We start from the raw sequence: 18273 nt of genomic DNA, 5'->3' as shown, positions 1-18273 counted from the left end.
TTTTTAGGGAATTCTCCTACCATGGTGGAACATAGTAAACATTGTAAAACATTGTAAAGCAGAACATAAACATAGTAAAACATTGTAAAGCAGAATTTTCAATTTTTAAGAATGAACTCTACTAGAGTACTTTTATGAGCAAGCCAAATTTACCTGCTGGGTGGGGAACCAAGTTAAGAGATAACCATCTTCAGCCTCAGTCAAGCCTGTATTTGTTGAAATGACAATAGCCACCATTAACGGGATGTCTTCTGTGTGCTTGGCACTGGGCTGAGTGATGTCACAAGCATTGGATTTCATTTGATCCTGACAACAACCACAAAGAAGGGTTTTATTAGTTCCATTTGTTTGTGTAGGTTTTTTTAGATGAGGAACCTGAGGTTTTGAGAAGTGATGGGAATGGACTGACAGGGAGGGAGCCCGCAATGGGGAGGTGCTGGGTATAGTGAGGGCCCCTCACCAGCCTGGGAAGTGTTGGCAAGTCAGGGAACCTGTCTTTAGACAAAGAACATTCTTTGGCTTCCTTCTCAGGTATGCAGATGACATTCAAATGGAGGTGGAGGGACCAGATGACTTGGATCATTCTTAAAATCTGGTTGTTTCAGTTGCCTCCAACCTGACTTTGGGCCATGGGGCCAAAATAGGCCTGGATTGTTGTTTGTGTCCTGTTAGGCCAGACTCTGTGAATTAGAAGGACCCACTTTTCTTCCACGTCTTGCACCCCCACAGTCCCATAGCCAAGGTGCGCTTTTCCAGCACTTCTTTGCATCCTATTGCTATTCAGCTGCCTGCCAGAACGGCGCCTGGTCCTTACTTGTGGGAAAAAAAACCAACCTAGCAAGACAATTTCCAGCTGTCTGCATGCACAGGATTTAAAACCGATTCCAAAAGCCAGCTATTTTGAAGCAAAGATAAGGAGGTTCTTTTGTTCCTGATTCGGTATCAAAGGAAAGCTCCTAAAAAACAGTGAATCTTCAAAAGAAAAGATTGTCTGAAATTACCAAATGCTGTGAGGCACTTCCAGCTGTAATTTCTTTCTTTCTTCTCCCCACAGACTTTCAGAAACCTTTGGTATCCTACATCGGATTAAAGGGTCTTTACTTCATGGGGTATTTGCTATTTGGCCTGGGGACAGGATTTATTGGGCTTTTCCCGAACGTCTACTCCACCCTGGCTCTGTGTACCTTGTTTGGTGTGATGTCCAGCACTCTGTACACTGTGCCCTTTAACCTCATTGCCAAGTACCACCGCGAGGAGCAGGAGGAGAAGGTGCGTCATTGAACTTCACCGGAAGGCTGGGGGGATGTGGTAGGAAAGTACAGGGCAGAGCTGGAGAATCAGGGTCTTGGAACAGCAACTCTAAAATGCCCAGCCAAATGTAGTGAGGGTCTGGCCAAAGCATGACCACCTTCGCAGCCCACACCCCCCTCCTTACTCGGAAGCCCTGGGCACCTGGAGAGCTGTAGAGCAGGTCCAGTTACCCTCCGGTATCTGATTAGGGAAAGAAGGCTCAGTAATGCTGAGAAACAAGCCCACCCTGGTTATCACACAGAGACAAAGAAAGGGGAACCTGGGGACTCTGACGCCTGCCCCAATGTCCCGAGCACCTGCAGCATTTCCCCTGCACTGGCACCCACCCCCGTGGCTGCAAGGTGGCATTTCTGGGAATCGTTGGGTAAAGGTAGGAGATTTCCCTTGGAGACCAGGTTTTAGCAAGTCAGACCCTGCGTGCAAGGAGGAAAGCTGAGGTTGCAGGTGGTCAGCCCACCAGCTGCCTCCAGGGAGGCCTGCCCCAGCTCTGCCTTGAGGCTCAGGCTGGAGGGCAAGGCACCATGCTGCCCCCCAGCAACAGTGGGTTGGTGTTTCTGCTCTAAGAAAACCACCTCTTCTTTTCAAAAGATGTCACTTTTTCTCCATGAAAATAGGCATCACCTTTCCTTAGCTGGAGTAGTGATACAAGAGCTAAAGAGGTAACTTCCAGCTCACTCTATCACAGTGTGACGCTGCAGAAACACGTTTATGTGGCTGCAATGCTCGCCGCTTTCCCTATCCCTTGACCTGGCAAAGGCCGCAGGGCGAAGTGGCACCAGGAGTTAGAACCTTCCAAACGAGAGTTTGTGGCTGTCCTCACCCCCCTGGCAATCAGTGTCACTAATGTTCCGATGCACGCAAGGGTCTTGCTGTTAGAGACAGTTATCACGCAGAACCGTCCCTCCTAGGGGCAGTTAGGTGGTACCAGGGCGCAACACACAAGCTTTGGACTCAGAGAAACCTGGATTCAAATCCTGCCACCCCTACTTGGCAGGTGTGTGACACAGGGGGTGTTATTCGTTTATTTATTAAATATCCCTTAAAATGATTTCCTTTTTCGATAAGGCAGTATGTTCACATGGTTCAACAATGCCAACCATATCCACGCGCACTCCCGAAGTGGCTCCCGCTGACACCTTTCCTATCGCCCTCTGGGGCTTACGCGTGAGCCCCTTGCTAGGTTCTTCTTTATCTTGCTTATCCTTCCAGTATTTTAAAATGAACACCAAGCAAGTATGAATCTGTTTTCCTATTTTTTCCTCTCGTATTCAAAGTATTATGTGCTTTTTTCTGCACAATGCTTTTTTTTTTTTTTTTTTACTTAATGATATAGGAATTATCATTCAGACTCTAGGGCCTGGGCTTCCTAATCAAGCAAATAGGAAAAATAAGCCCACCTTAAGGAGTGGTTGGAAAATGAAATTAAACAAGGTAGTGCAAGTGGGGTGCCTGGCATCATGCCTACCTGGCACCTGGGAAGGACTCAAAAAATGGTAGTTAGTATTATTGTTGTTCTATGGGGATGATAGTATGTGCAACCCGGAAGGAGGGGAGGATGCGGTGAAGCAGCGAAGCGACACAAGCCAAAGAATCTTGTGTAAGGCCCAGCACGTAAAAGACACCCGATGAATGGCAACATTATCAACCAATTCAGACCAACTGCATTCTGAAAGGTTGAAATGTTTTTGTTTTTTTTTTTTCATGTTGCCTCTCCTATGTAGATCTGTGCTTCAATACCCTTCTTATACATATTTGAACTTCTAACACGACGGAAGGAAAGGAATGGCATATTTATTGAGTTTCCATTACATTGTATTTATTGACTTCTTTTTTTTTTTTTAAAGATTTTATTTATTTATTTGACAGAGAGAGAGATAGCGAGAGCAGGAACACAAGCAGGGCGAGTGGGAGAGGGAGAAGCAGGCTTCCCCCCAAGCAGGGAGCCCGATGCAGGGCTCGATCCCAGGACCCCAGGATCATGACCGGAGCCAAAGGCAGACGCTTAACAACTGATCCACCCAGGTGCCCCTACTTACTGACTTCTTAGGAAGAGATAATTTTGCATATCTTAACCATTTAACCTTCCTAGGCATTAACAGGGGAGTTTAAGACTTGGTCTTGAACAGGTTGTGTAGATGCAACCAAGACCATGGGACCCACAAGCTGAAAGGTTTCCTATCTGGCTCTTCACAGAAAAAGTGTGCGCCAACTTCTGCCCTAAAGCACAGTTCCTGTAGATGAAGCGTGTTCCTGTGTTTCCCTTGCAGAGACAGCAGGCCCCGGGAGGGAGCGAGGACGGCGGTGGGAGAGGGCAGGGCCTGGCCTGCGCTGTCCTCACCTGCATGGTGCAGCTGGCGCAGATCCTGGTTGGAGGTGGCCTGGGCTTTCTGGTCAACAAGGCTGGGAGCGGCATCGTGGTGATCACGGCCTCTGCGTTGGCGCTGATCGGCTCCTGTTTTGTGGCTCTCTTTGTTAGATACGTGGATTAGATCAATAAACGTCGTCCCTTCCCTCAGACACAGGGAAGTCCATGGCAGGAAATCAGTCTCTTTTTTTGGCTCTGCAGTTTTAGGGTCTGCCCATTGGATGCCCTGTGATAAGACCTCAGCCTCAGCCGTCTGCCCACACCTCACTTTCTGCCAGCTCTCTGCACAACAGTTTCCAGCTTTCGGGCATCATTTATCTTAGAAAAGATTGGGCTCTGCCTCCATTCACTGGGGCAAAGGTTGAGTGTTGGAGAGAGCTCCTCCATCTCAGGCTATTTCTGGCCTTGACAAAACTCGAGAAGCAGACTAGTTCTACACACGACAAATTGGGTCTATTCTATCATGTGGTTTTTTTTTTCCTAATCAGAGGTCCGTATTTTGTCAGAGGGTCATATTTTTCATTAAGTCACCAATACTCAAAATACTGCTGATGATTTATTTTATGATATTAATTTACTCATATTTAATTCATAATTTGCTCATATAGACAGATAGTCCCTGACTTACAATGGTTCAACTTAACTTTTTTTTTTTTTTAACTTTATGATAGTTGGGAAGCAATGCGCATTCAGTAGAAACCCATACTTCGAATTTTGAATTTTGATCTTTTCTGGGTGATATGCGGTATGTTCCTCTCTCATGATGCTAGGCAGTGACAGCTCAGCTCCCAGTCAGCCTCATGATCACAAAGGTGAACAACTGGTACATTGACCATTCTATCCCCATACAGCTCTGCAGTTTTTTTTCCTTTTCAGTACAATATTCAATAAATTACATGAGACAGTCAACACTCAAAACCACTCCATCTTCCCCAGTCTGCCTTCCTCCCTCTCCATCACATTATCTATCCCAGAGTTGCAAGGTCATGACTGAGTTAGAGGAACGATCAGGGACAATCGATACTTGCTTCCTTCCCGATAAGTGTGGGATGATGATGAGCAAATGCTCAGAGGACCCCATGTGAGTCAGTACCCTACATTTATAAAAGAAACAGCACCTTTATAAAAGAAACAGCTACCTCGCTTGCTTTACCCACCTGTCCTTGACCTCTGTAAGGCTTAAAAATGGAATTATTTGCAGAGTTCAATGTATATTTCCTGATCATTTCTCCAAAGACTGTTCTGGTGGTTGAAGATTTTGAAATCAATGAATGGGTGAGCTAGGAGAGTGACCTGCAGCTGAGGACCATCTTACCTGGACTCCAAGAAGTTAAAAGTCGTCATCTTTGGCCAACCAGAGGGCATGGTCTTTATTATGAGTGAAGCTCTTTTCAGCTGGAGTACTGGATGGGTTGCTGGCATGAGGAAAGGTGCTAGAGCATGCACCCCCCCCCCCCATACATATGCACTCACACACACTCAAATATTCAAATAAACACTGGGCTCTTTCAACTCCACTCCACTGAGGTTTGAATGAGTGGATAGAAGCCAATTTTAAAAGCCTTTAACCACCTTTGGGAACTCAAGTACTTGTTCTCAGTATACCAATGGCATGTTCTCTCTGGGACAAAAATGTTCCATTCCCAGACAAATAAAACAAATACAGGGACACCTAAATTCTGAACAGAAATCCCCGAAAATTCTGTAGAAGAAAAGGAAGCCAAACTGCTTTGCTTCCTGCTTCCCCCACCATGCAGCAGACATTCAATCTCAAACCTTTAATCATTGCTTTTCCTCAGCTTCAAATGTCCTTTCTATGTCCCCACTGCCTGTCTAAATGGGCATTCTTGCCCATCTAAATTGTACCCATATTTCTAGGTCCATCTCAAGTACTATTTTGGTGAGGAAGTCTCTGACTCCCCCCACCCCCCCAGCAGAGCCAAGCTTTCTATCCCTTATATTCCCATAGCACTTTCTTTTAGTCCTTGCTATGACATTCAACTCACTGCTCCATGACTTACGTACCTTGTGGACATGGCTCTGTCTCCTTCTAGATGTAAAAGTCAGTAGTGTGTCCAGCTGGTATATGCCATTTCAGCACCCAGTACAGGGCTTGGCATGCAACTGGCACTCAAAAAAAAAAAAAATGTGGCCATTGCCTAGTTCATTTTTTTGTCTTTGTGGTAGACGGAAGTCATAGCTTTTGCTCCCTCCAGCCATGTTCTTACAAGCCCTCAGGTTCAGATGGGGACCAGTTGATTCTTTTCGCAGTGTTCTTTCATGAAGCCCCTTCCATTTTTCTAGTGTCCATCACAGCAGAAGCACACACTTCAACATACTTTCCTAAAAACCCCAAGCTACCAACACAGTATTTTACTGTCAGAATTGAAATGGCAAGTTCCTTTGATAAAGAGAATCTCTCAATAAGAGTCTAATATCAACACTACACATGGATACACTGTCAAGCTACTACTATTTGTTCTTTCTGGGTGTTCACTTGCATGTTTATTGTGTTTTGGGGACTTGGAGGGGCTTGCAGTTCAATTTTTTTAAAAGATTTTATTTATTTATTTGAGAGAGAAAACACGAGCAGGGAGAAAAAAAAATGAACAGAATCATTCTGAGTTCAGGGCAAGGGCAAAGGGAGAGAGAGAAGCAGGCTCTCCGCTGAGCAGAGAGCCCAATGTAGGACTCAATCCCAGGACCCTGAGATCATGACCTGAGCCGAAGGCAGACACTTAACTCAACTGAGCCATCCAGGCGCCCTGCAGTTAAATTTTTATTAGCCCAATTGCTATTCAATATCTATCAATAATTTTTCTTCCTAAAGGGCAAAGAAAGACTAATTTGCCTACTTTATACATTTATGTTTTAAAGCAAACCCTATACCCAAGATGGGGCTTGAACTTAGGAACCAGAGATCAAAAGTCACATACTCTACTGACTGAGCCAGCCACGGGTGGGTCCCTAATTTGACTGCTTTAAAACAAAAGCATTATTCTGTTTTCTAAAACAGTTAACTTCTCAAGACTGCTCAGGATTGAGGAAATCAGGAAGCTTTTGTTTTTGTGGCAAAGGTATGAATGCTTAGTAATTGCACTGTGTTTTGTCACAGAAAGCAGGATAAAGGACGCTAGGGCTGTAGATGGTCACACTTACCCTTAAATCTCAGACAATATACGGAAATTTCCAACAAAATTACAAAAAGATTTACAGTTTGAGAGGTTATTTAAACAGACATGTTTGTATAATGATTATTTTTTGTATTAAAATAACCACAGCAGTAGATGCCCACGTTGCTGGGTTTTTCTTGTTGTTGCTGTTTTACCCCAAGCTAGATCGCCAAAGAGAACAGAAGCACCTCTGTCAAAACTAGCGGTTGGGTGGATAGACTGATATTTGATTCCCATTCTCTAAGCATCCTCAAGAAAGGATTAAACTGCTGTGACCAGAACAGAATTGTCCTAAGAAACGTGTCACTCTTCAGAGATGGTTCCCTAGATTGCCTGGGGGTTACAGAAGAATTCATAATACTCATTCACTGTGCAGAGCACTGCTTAGAATAAATGGAACTTGGTTAAGGTGTGTCCTATGGGAAGTCTTACTCCCCACCTTGTCCTCTCCATATCATGAGAAAGAGAGAACCCCACACCAGAAATTCTGAGGATCCCCTTAGAACAGACTCTCTGTACTCTCTTCACTTTAGGACAGATTTTACTTGAGTCTTCCGTTCCCTTTCCCACCCCACCCCTCCTGTTGAAATTTGGTTTCCAGGAGCACCCCCCCTTTCCCCCCGCCCCTGCACATTTCTACAGCATCTCTTAGTTTTCTATCTAAGCCTACAAAAACTCTGGCGGAGCCATCCCTCTACTGATTGGTCCTAAGCCGCTATCAAAGGGACATCCGGATTCGCGAAGAGTGAGGGCTGGGGGGGGGGGGGGCGGGGGCGCTGCAGAGACGCCCCCACTCCCAGGCCTGTCTACTCAGACCTTGTCAAGTTGCTCCAGGGCACAGCTCACCTGCAGCGCGCAGTGTTTCCAGGCGCCTCCTCCGCTCTCCGGGGAACCCGGACGTCCCGGCTGCCAGCGCCTGGCGCACTCACTTCCTACTCGGTCACCAAGGAGCACGTCAGCTCCCCTTTTCCTTTAGAGGCGGTGGCCCGAAGAGGTCTCTCTTCAGTCCCTCTCATCACACTGCATCCGCTTCCTCCCGCAGTGAGGCCACTCCCCAGCGAATGGCTAGCGCGTGTTGGAGACAAGTATTTTGCCTCGGTGACATCTAAGCGCAGAGTCGCGGTCCGGCTCCCGCAGAGCCACTCGCTCTGTCCGGGATGATAAACGATACAATGCCCCCCTGGGAGGTGCCCCTCTCGCGGTGCCTTTCTTTGGAGGGCGGATCGGGGTGGTCACTACTTCCTTCCGACTCCGAAGAAGTTTCTTATTCGCGAACTAGGTCTGCTGCGCAGCCACGCAGCAAGTCAGAGGGCGCTGTGGTGGTCTCGCGTGCCAAGGCGCAAAGGATTTTGTAGGCGGCTCCCGCGGTTGGATGCGCTTTGAGGACCCCTTCAAGAGCTCCATAAAAGTGGCTGGAATAAATGCGCTCAATTGTCTGCGCACCTTTGGCTGAGCCCCACTTCCTCGTGCCCCAATTTCTCTACGTTCTTGATTCCTTTCCCGCTTCTGCGCGCCCCCCACCCCCGCCCTGGGTTAACAGCTTAAGGGAGGAAGAGGCGTAGGCGGGGAGAAGGGGACGCAGGCTGGTGGCTTAGTCCTGTGAGGTTGACCTCGGCCCGTTTGCCGGCGTCCTCTCTCCACCCGGTTTGGAAGCCTCCCCTCTCCGCAGACAGCCTCCCCTCCCCCGCCTTTTCACAGGCTGCTCCTTTACGCCTTTCCCTATCCTGGTCCCTCCTACCTCTGGATCCTGTGGGCCCCCAGCATCTCCTAATCCGCTCCCCTCTTTCCCCACTCGGGGAAGGCCACTTTGCAGCGACTGTGCCCCCTGGGCCCGAGTCAGTAGGCGGAGCTGCTGGGCAGCAGGTCGTAGTGCCCCCCGCTGTAGACCACCACGCCGGGCGGGTAGTAGACCAGGTCAGGCTCCGCGGTCCGGTGGAGAGGTGCCAGGGCCTGCAGCCCCTGATCCTCGGGCTCTGGCTTGGTGGTGGCCGTGAAAGGGCGCATGCTGGTGAGGGAAGGCGACGCGCCGCGCCACAGTAGACTCTTGAGCGCTTTGCGGAATTGGCGGCGCACCAGGCAGTAGAGGATGGGGTTGAGACAGCTGTTGGAGTGAGCCAGGCACACGCTCACCGGGAACGCGTACACCTGGCACAGGAAATACTCTTGGCTGAAGGGCACCGCGTTGAACTTGATGAGGATGCTCCAGGTGGTGAGCGCCTGGTTGGGCAGCCAACACAGGAAGAAGGATAGGACCACGATGGTCACTGACTTGGTGACCTTCGACCGTCTCCGGGCGCTGGCTGCGGCCAGGCCGCCCCGGGCCGCTGAGGCTCCTCCTTCGGTCCCAGCCACGCGGCGGTCGGAGATGAAGCGCACCAGCAGAAGATAGCACAGGCTGATGATACACAACGGAAGCACGAAGCCTAGCAGCACCTTCTGCAAGTGGTAGAGGCCCAGCCAGAACTGTCTGTCTCCGCCCAGCAACTTGTCGGGGAAGCGCACCAGGCACAGCTCCTCGCCCATCACCTTGAAGGTCGTGGAGAAGATGGAGTTGGGCAACGAGGCCAGCGCGGCGGAGGCCCAGATCAATACGCACAGTGCTTTGGCTGAGAAGCAGCGGCTGTCCCCCAGGCTTTGGCCGCAGCAGTCGCCCCGGCCATGCCCGCGGGTCCGGTGGCTCTTAAGAGCCGAGGCCACCGAGCGGTAGCGCGCCACGCTCATGGAGGTGAGGAAGAAGACGCTGGCGTACATGTTCATGGACGTCACTATGGATACGATCTTACACATGGCCTTGCCGAAGGGCCATTTGAAGTCGAGAGCGTTTTCCACCGCCCAGAAGGGCAGGGTGAGTACGAATTGAAAGTCTGTCAGCGCCAGGTTGGTGACGAAGAGGTTGATGGAGGACTTGCGCCATCCGTGCTTACTCTTCATCAGGTAGAGCACCAGCAGGTTGCCGGTCAGCCCCAGCGCGCAAACCACCCAGTACACCACGCTGATGAGGATCCGCACCCGCGCCTCGGTGTCCGCACTTTGTGCCCCGCGGGTGCCTGGGGGATGCCCCGGCGCCGCGCCGTCCGGCAGCTCCAGCCCCAGCTCCCACCACAAGTCCTGGAGCTGCAGCGACGCGTTGCCGCTGGTGTTGGCCGCCTGTAGAAGGTACGGGATCAGACTGAAGAGTTCTGCGAGCTCGTCTCCGCCAGCCTCCTTATTCATGGTGACTGTGGTGGCGGCAGCGACCACCTGCAAGCGCAGGGGCTTCTAGGTCCTGTTCCGGGGTGTGTGTGTGGGAGAGTGGAGTCAAGACCGAAGCCAGTCCAACTCGCGGGGGGTTCTGTCCCGGCGAGGGCGCAGGGCGTGCGTGGGAGCTTTCAAAGCCGCAGCTGCAGATAGTTCCCGGAAAGTAGGTGCCAAACGCTTTCCCCGCGCGGGGTGCCCAGCCTCGGACGCCGGAGTTGCGCTTGGCGTCTGTTCTGGAGGGGAGTTCTAGCGCAGCTTCTGAGGCGAACGGTGGGCGCCCAAGGGTTCTCTGGCCAAGGTCGGAGTCTCCCGGTCCTTGCCGTACGATTCAGACGTCCCCCCACTGCCTTTGTTGGGCACTAGCCTATACCCACCCTGCCGCTCAGGAGCGCTACGGGGGGCTCGCTCCTTCTCTTTCAAGTACCTTTGTCGGTTCCCTCCGCTGCTGCTTGGACGAGGTTTCTGTCCTTTGAGAGAAAAAGATAGGAGAATTCCGTCTACCTCGCTCTGACCCTCTGGAGGTCTTTCGACGTCTACCCAGCTGCCTCGCGCCTTCACCTCTCCGCTGTTGTCAGCTCCCAGGAGTCGCCAGCTGCGGCCACCCGAGTTATAGTTGTACCCGCAAAGCCTAGGCTGCGGGCTCCCAGGGAGCATGCGTAACCCCCGCGCGGGGGAGAGGGGGCGCTTTCCGAGGTGCTGAACTTCCTCCTCCGGGAGGAGGAAGCTGTGGGTAGGGGGCAGAGCCCACTAGCTGATTCCCCTTTTCCACTTCAAAGTTTCAGGACATGGTTGTAACCCTTTATTATCCTCTGTTGCTGGAGAAAGAGTCGGCTTTGATTTGCGATCCCTTTTTCTTTCTTATTCCCAAACATAACTACAGGTATTAGAAATTTTTTTCTTTCTTCCTTACTCCCACTTTATCTTTGAAATGATCCCATGTGATGAAAGATGGTTCTAAAAATTCACGATCTCTTGCCCATTTTTGTTTTTAAAAGCAATGAGCAACCTCTTCATGCCCAGACCCTAAGTCAGATGATGGGCTTTAACCGGATAGACAAACACAAGCTACGCTTCTCCTTCTTTAATTATCTAACCACTTTACTTGGTGCCTGTGACTGTCAGGATTTTCAAAGCGTCCTCATATAGCAAAACTCTGGGTTCAAGTGTTGCCCTCTGCCTTTGGTATATTCTGAGAACTGAACCTAAGCCGAGAATATATCATTGGTGAGCTGACTTCACAGACACTAGATATCACCTGTCCAGCCCTCAGCCCAAAGCTCTTCCACAAATTGTTTACCCACATGCACTCTCTTTACCTTGATTTAGTTGGAATAGAGGATTCCATAAGGCTGTTTTTGGACCACCAGCCGCTTCCTTTCACTACTATTATAATCAGAACTCTTTAACAGGTGTTTTTTAGACCAAAGGAAGTAAATGCTAAGGAATCTTCTAAGCTATTTTGGACAAGGGGAACCAGTGTAAACCATTTGAATTACTTCTCAAGTTGTAGTTTATTTAAATGCCAGTTCAACTGCTCTAGTGTAAATTGCACTTTTTACGGTGGACTTGAGAAATTTGAAATGTTTTCCTCACTGTCCCCAACGAAACTGAAACAAAAGTATCTTAAGCATGGCTGTTCTCTCTCCTGCGAAGCCCACAACTTTACTTACAGAAATCGAGAGGATATGACTTTCAAGAAGAGGAGATGGTAAAATACTTAGTTAAAAAAAGAAATGTGGTACCCAAAACATATGAAGGGAAACCAAAACAATCTGGATTCCAAAGCCGCAACCCAGTTCCAAGCACAGAACACTCTTCACTAGAGACTCTGGACTTCTCCACTTGCCTGCTAGAGGGCGTCAGGGCTTTAGTAAAGAACAAACCAAAACCAAACCACCTTTGAACTGTTCTAATCTGGAGAAGCTCAACCCTGCTCTGATTATTGCTCCCAAACCACAGGTTGCCTCTGTGGACACCTCTTATCTCTGTTTTAGTAGTCTCACCTTCAAGCTCACTTTTCACTTCGTGTTTTACAGTTCTTTCTCCATCAAATTTTTCTCTCTCCGTTCTTTAAAAAAAAAGTAAAAAAAAAAAAATTTCAAGGTGCTGTTGAAAAACAAAGAAGACTAGGGCATACCCTGACAGCACTTTGCCTTGGTTTTCACATTTGTATATGGAAGGAATTATAGTTTTCAAATATTCTGAGGATAGGTACTAAGCAGATGACATCAGAGTCAGGTGGGCAGCTTGCTAAAAATATAAATTGCAATTCTCCCCCCAGTCCCACACTGGCCCAGAGATTCTGATTCTCAGTGGATTTGGAAAAGGGCCAAAGACTCTACATTTTAAAAGCATTCTTCCAGATGATATTAATTTTTTCCCAAGTTTGGGAACATCTGGACTTTTATTTCTTTTCTAACATTCCATGTAAAAAATATTAAGTCTCCCAAAGTAATTAATGTCCAGTGATGGTTTATCACACACTAGGATTGGAAGCAAAGGAAAAGAAGGAGGTCTTGGCAAGTTTCCCTAAAATCGCATTTGGGCCCAACAATGACATTTTCTTCACTGTGGGACTGGGATGGCCATGTGCTCTTGAGGTACGCCAGGCCTTGAATACTAGCCCACACAACTCAGATTGAGCCCTCAGGAGAGGCTGTTCCCAAGGGCTACTCTCCGAGAATGCTGCCAGATGCTTCTGAGCCTAGAATGTTCTTCATTTCCAAATCTGCTCTCTGCAAATGAACCAGAGATCATGTTCAGGAATTTATAGTATCACTTAACTAAGCCTTTGTTATGGAAGCAAAAATCCCCTTTCAAATATGAAATGAACTTTTCCAATATGAACTAAAGATATTTTGGACCATTTATCTTAAAAGCATGGGCCATGCTTTTCTCAAACATCATCTAAAAAATTCAAGGAGAGAAACATATCAGTTGTGGTCAAATATCACTTAGGTATAAAAGATCATATCCAAATAATGTAGTATATAACCAACAGGTAAGTAAAGGCCAGGGTGTGAGTTTGGGGGAGCCTGTTATCATATGGATTGTTTGTTCTGGGTAGACTGTAGTAAGACAGAACTTGAGCTGGATCTAAATGAGGAGACAGGACATTACAGGATTCAGGTTAGAGAGGAGATATACAATCTTGATTCTGGGATTCTACAAAGCCAGGTGGGTTTTCAGAAAAAAGAATCTATTCTTTTAAGATTCTTTTGGAATATGTGCAGATACCCTTCACTGTGCATTACTTCTTTTCAGTCTGCAGATATCACAGATTTTTATTTTACCATAATTATGAATTGAGTTCCTAATAGGCACAAAGCAATGTGTTAGGTGTTTGGATATATAGCAACAAAAACAACAATGGCACAATATGAATGATAATAATAGAAACAATGATAACCACTTATATTTCACATTTATTTGGACACTATTATTTTCCTAGAGTTGCTGTAACAAATTACAACAAAACAGGTGGTTTGAAACAACAGAAATTTATTATCTCAAAATCCTAGAGATTAGAAGTCAGAAATCAAGGTGTTGGCAGAGTGGGTTCCTTGGAGACTCTGAGGGAAAAAACATCCCATGCCTCTCTCCCAACTTCTGGTGGGTCTATGTTGATTTCTTGGTTTGTAAGTGCATCACTGTCATCTCTGTCTTTGTCTTCAGATGGCATTCTTCTTTTTGTGTATATCTTTGTATCTCTGTTTTCTCTCTATAAGGACACTAGTCATTGAATTAGGGTCCACTTTAATCCGTAGGACCTCATTCTAACTAATTACATCTGCAAAGAATGTACATTTACATTTCCAAACAAGGTCACACTCACAGGTACCAGGGACTAAGACTTGAACATATCTTTTTAGGAGATAAAATTTTACCAACTACAGGCAACAACCACGTGCACTGTGCAAAGGATTTTATCTGAATTTTCTCACCTAATACTGAAAAACAGTGAGGTTGATACTACTATCATCACAGATCTGATTTTCAGCCTTTAATGCCCAGAACTCCAAAGCTGCATATCCAACTGCTACTTGGCACTTCTACATGGTTGCTAATTCCCTTCAGATTACTCAATCTTAGTCTAAGGCATTACTGTTCATATAACTGTTTGAACCAAAACCCCAAGAGTAGTTCTTTATCTCTCATTTTTCCTTACACCAATTTAACTCAATCTAGAAGGTCTTGTTAGCATGTTCTCAAGAGCAAAAACAAAAACAAACCCCCCAAATTCCTGAATCTATCTACTTCTTTCTATTTTTCCATTTCTCCCTGTGTTAGTTATCTCTTGCCGAATACTAATTTATGTTAAAACTTTACGGCTTAAAACAACAAATATCATCCCATCGTTTGTGTAGGTCAGGAATCCAGGTGCAGCATAGGGTCATTGGCTCAAGGTCTATCATAGGATTGCAGGCAAGCTATCAGCTGGGGCTGTGGGTTTATTTAATAGATTTAGTGGTAGGGAGGGGGATTCATTCAGAAGGGTGTTGGCAGACCTTGATCTTTCACTCTGTGGGATTCTCCACAGGGCTGCTTCACAATATGGCATCTGGTTTCCAGCAGGGTGAGTGATGAGAGTGAGAGAGAGAGAGAGAGAGAGGAATTGGCATGAAAGCTATAGTGTTTTTATGATCTAGTAAAAGTGATACTCCCACCACCTCTTCCCTGTTCTATTTTTTGGAGGCCAATCAATAAGTCTAGGGGCACCTGGATGGCTCAACCAGTTAAGCATCTGCCTTCAGCTCAGGTCATGATCCCAGAGTCCTGGGATCAAGCCCAGTGTCAGGCTCCCTGCTGAGTGGGGAGCCTGCTTCTCTCTTTCCCACTCCCCCCACTTGTGCTCTCTCTCTCTCTCTGTCAAATAAGTAAATAAAATCTTAAAAAAATAAGTCCAGTCCACACTCAAGGAGGGGGGAATTATACAGGCATATGATTACTAGGAGGCAGACATCATTGGGATCATCTTGAAACCTGACATAGGGCAGGTTGTCACAATACCCAGCAGGAAACAGGAGTTGAAGTCCTACAGCTCCGCAGTGCTGGAACAATAAAGACTGAAATTCAAGCTTAGTAAAGTGGAGGGGAGTAAGTAAACAGTCTAGGCTTTCAGGCCAAACCCCAAAAGAGGAACATCCTAAAGGTAAGTTCTACACTCTATTCTTAACATCCTGAAAATACACACTTTCTTCAAATACACATAAAACATTCACCAAGCTAGGCCACTTGCTGGGCCAAAATCAAGATTCAACACATTTCAACGGGTTGAAATCATACAGAACATGTATTTTGAGCACAGTGGAATTAAACTAGATATCAACAAAAGAATGATAACTGTAAGTCTTTGAATGTTTCAAAATTAAGCCACACATTTTAAACAACCCTGATTAAAGAACTAAAATACAAAACGTTATAAAACAAATTATAGAATATTTTAAAGTAAATCATAATAAAACATGGCATCAGATTTTGAGATGCAATCAAAACAGTGCTTAGAGGGAAATTTATAGCTGTAAGTGCATATTTTTGAAAAGAAAAGAGGTTGGGGTGCCTGGGTGGCTCAGTCGTTAAGCGTCTGCTTTTGGCTCACTCAGGTCATGGTCCCAGGGTCCTGGGATCGAGCCCCACATCAGGCTCCCTGCTCAGCGGAGAGCCTGCTTCTCCCTCTACCACTCCTCCTGCTGTGTTCCCTCGCTCGCTGTCTCTTTCTCTGCCAAATAAATAAATAAAATCTTAAAAAAAAAAAAAGAAAAGAGGTTAAACATCAATGATCTAAGCTTCCAACTCAAAATCCTAGAGAAAGACAAACACTTTAATTCCAAAGAAAGAAGCAGCATGGGTATATTAAAGATAAGAGCAGAACATTTGGACAGCCCCTGCGATGTCAGGGATTAACCTTCTAGTTGCTGACTCAGAGAGAGTGGGTGGAGGAACTGTCAAGAGAAGACCAGAGCGGCCAAGGTGGGGTTACTCGGGGGGCTTTCAGCATATCCATAAAGGAGAATATTTATTTCTAAGGGCAAAGAGAGAAATGAATAGTCTAATACTAAAACCAGAATCTGTTTCCCCAGAGTTCCCCAGAGGCTACCTGGGAGTTAGGAGAGGAAGCCAACTCTTTAATGGAGAGGTGTGTCCATGGGTCTCAAAGCAGGTCGTTCCCAGAACATTCGCCACTAAGTCTCCCAGCCACCCACCCTCGGATCAAATATTTGTTTATCATTTTTATCTTTGAGGGAAATGCAGCAATAAATAAAACATAGTCCTTGTATCTATAGTTTATAATCAAGGGGAAAATCAAGATAAGGAATCATGAGATTCATTAACTTCACACAGTGAAATTCAGCTTGGCTGCCTGCTTTCTAATTCACCACTTGACAACATCAGTTCTTTCTACGAGTCTTTCACAGATTTTTCTTTGCCTTACATACTAGTCCATGTATTCAAAAAACATATCCTGTGTGCCCAGTTTTCTCACATTGGGTTTCAAAGACTCCATCAGTCTATCCATACACGTTATCAGTCCTCTCACCTTCAAAAGAGGAATCACAACATCTTAATCGGATCACAGCCACCACTACTGCAGGAAGTGGTGACTGAATCAATACAGCCTTTTGCTCTTGGAGGCCTCTCAGGAGACTGGGGGCAGGTTTAATAGGACAGCAAACAATCAACTAATAGTTGAGTCAGTGTTATCTGCAACACTCAGAGGGGCTGTGAAGCAACAGAACAGGCCTTCTTGTTGCCAAGGAGGTCATCCTGGTGGGCACCATTTGGACAGTGTGGCCAAGGTAGAGAAAGGTGTTCGAAGAGGCATCTAGCCCTCGGCTAGCTGTCCCCTGGGCCTCATGAAAGGGTCTCTGAAAGCACAGAGTCTGGCTTTCTGTGCTCTGAAGACCAAAGGGCTGCAAATACTCATCTCGTGGCTGTAGAGATAACCTACATCTCTGTCTGGCAGAGTGGACAAGCTATGTTGAAACTCTACAAAACCATACAGAGAAGTTTTATCTTTATCCAGGCTTAACTTCAAAGTGAATTTGTTGTGATTTTCATGTGTATTTTTTAAAGTCACTTCATCCTTAGGAGAAACATATACTGTCCATTGAAATGAGATTGCTGGAGAACTTAGGGGCCTTGCTTCCTAAGTTACAAGGAAATATCTTTAACAGGAATTAGTAGTATGTATGCGTCTGCCTGATTTTAGGCTAGGTGTTGCTGACCAAGTTTTTGCTCCATTGGTTTTCCAACGACCAACAGATAAACTAGTGACAAGGTGAATGAATGGGCCCACAGTGGTAGATCCCTACAATAGAACACTGTGCAGAAATAAAAAGGAGCAGTGCACTAGGACACAAAATATCCAAATAATGATGCTGAGTAAAAGAAGGCAGGCAGAAGTTAGTTTATACTGTATGAGTCCCTTTATGTGAAATTCAAGAAATTGCTAATGAATGTCCAGTGACAACAGGAGTGACTACCTGTGGTTGTGGGGTCATACAAGTAGGGACAGGAGGAGGGGACTGCAAAGGAGCAGGAAGAAATTTCTGGTTTGATCCACGCACACTAGCACGCACACACCACATGTGCACATACACATATATATGTCAAAATTTACTGTGGCGATGGTTTCGCAGGTGTGTATGTATACACTTGCAAACACATAAAATTGTATACTTTAAACATACGCGGTTTATTGCATATCAATTGTACCTCAATAACACAAAAAGGGGGGTACTCTTATGGTATATCTTTATTGCTACCTGAACTGATCTCATTAACTCATTCCGAAGTTCCTTGGGGGCATAGCTGATCTGCTCTCAATGACCACAGGAGGCTAACAGAAAGCAGTGATGAACATCAGGGGGGTGACCCCCTGGGACGAGGGCAGGAGCTCTCCTCTGAGGAGGAGAATGCCAGCCCAGGCTACTCATGGGCTCTTGTTGACCTCAGTGGGTTAAAAGAATATTAAAAGTGGGATAAACTAGGGTTGTGAACCTTCCTTGGCACTTTCATACCTTCCTGACACTGCTTTCCATGAAAGAATTTATGATTGGTCAGATTCCAAGGACGTTGATCGAGCTACATTTATTAGTAGGTGGAGTTATTGTTTCTTAACCAAACGAACTCAATCTTTCTCTTCCATTTTTTTCCTTCTGGGCAGCAGAGTATGTAAAGCCTGGA

General features: G+C 46.4%; 2 protein-coding genes across 2 annotated transcripts in view; one reads left to right on the top strand and one right to left on the bottom strand.

The window, feature by feature from the left end:
• The window catches only part of LOC118006367 (membrane-associated transporter protein-like), a 34762-nt gene extending 30579 nt beyond the window's left edge, over window positions 1–4183 (top strand). The window contains exons 6-7 of the mRNA XM_034998997.1: window positions 1055–1269; window positions 3579–4183. Of these exons, the coding sequence (XP_034854888.1) occupies window positions 1055–1269; window positions 3579–3800 (437 nt within the window). The 3' untranslated portion in view covers window positions 3801–4183. The remainder of the gene's footprint in view (window positions 1–1054; window positions 1270–3578) is intronic.
• Window positions 4184–8514: 4331 nt separating this feature from the next.
• On the bottom strand, window positions 8515–10167 carry LOC118006390 (relaxin-3 receptor 1). The gene has a single exon (XM_034999011.1). The coding sequence runs from the start codon at window positions 10060–10062 to the stop codon at window positions 8686–8688; it is 1377 nt and encodes a 458-aa protein (XP_034854902.1). The 5' UTR covers window positions 10063–10167; the 3' UTR covers window positions 8515–8685.
• Window positions 10168–18273: the final 8106 nt, after the last annotated feature.

The sequence above is a fragment of the Mirounga leonina genome, unplaced genomic scaffold (assembly GCF_011800145.1).
Source record: "Mirounga leonina isolate KUSES-001 unplaced genomic scaffold, KU_Mleo_1.0 Mir_96, whole genome shotgun sequence".
Taxonomy (NCBI): domain Eukaryota; kingdom Metazoa; phylum Chordata; class Mammalia; order Carnivora; family Phocidae; genus Mirounga; species Mirounga leonina.
The sequence above is the reverse complement of the archived record's forward strand: the minus strand, read 5'-3'. Positions and strand labels throughout refer to the sequence as shown.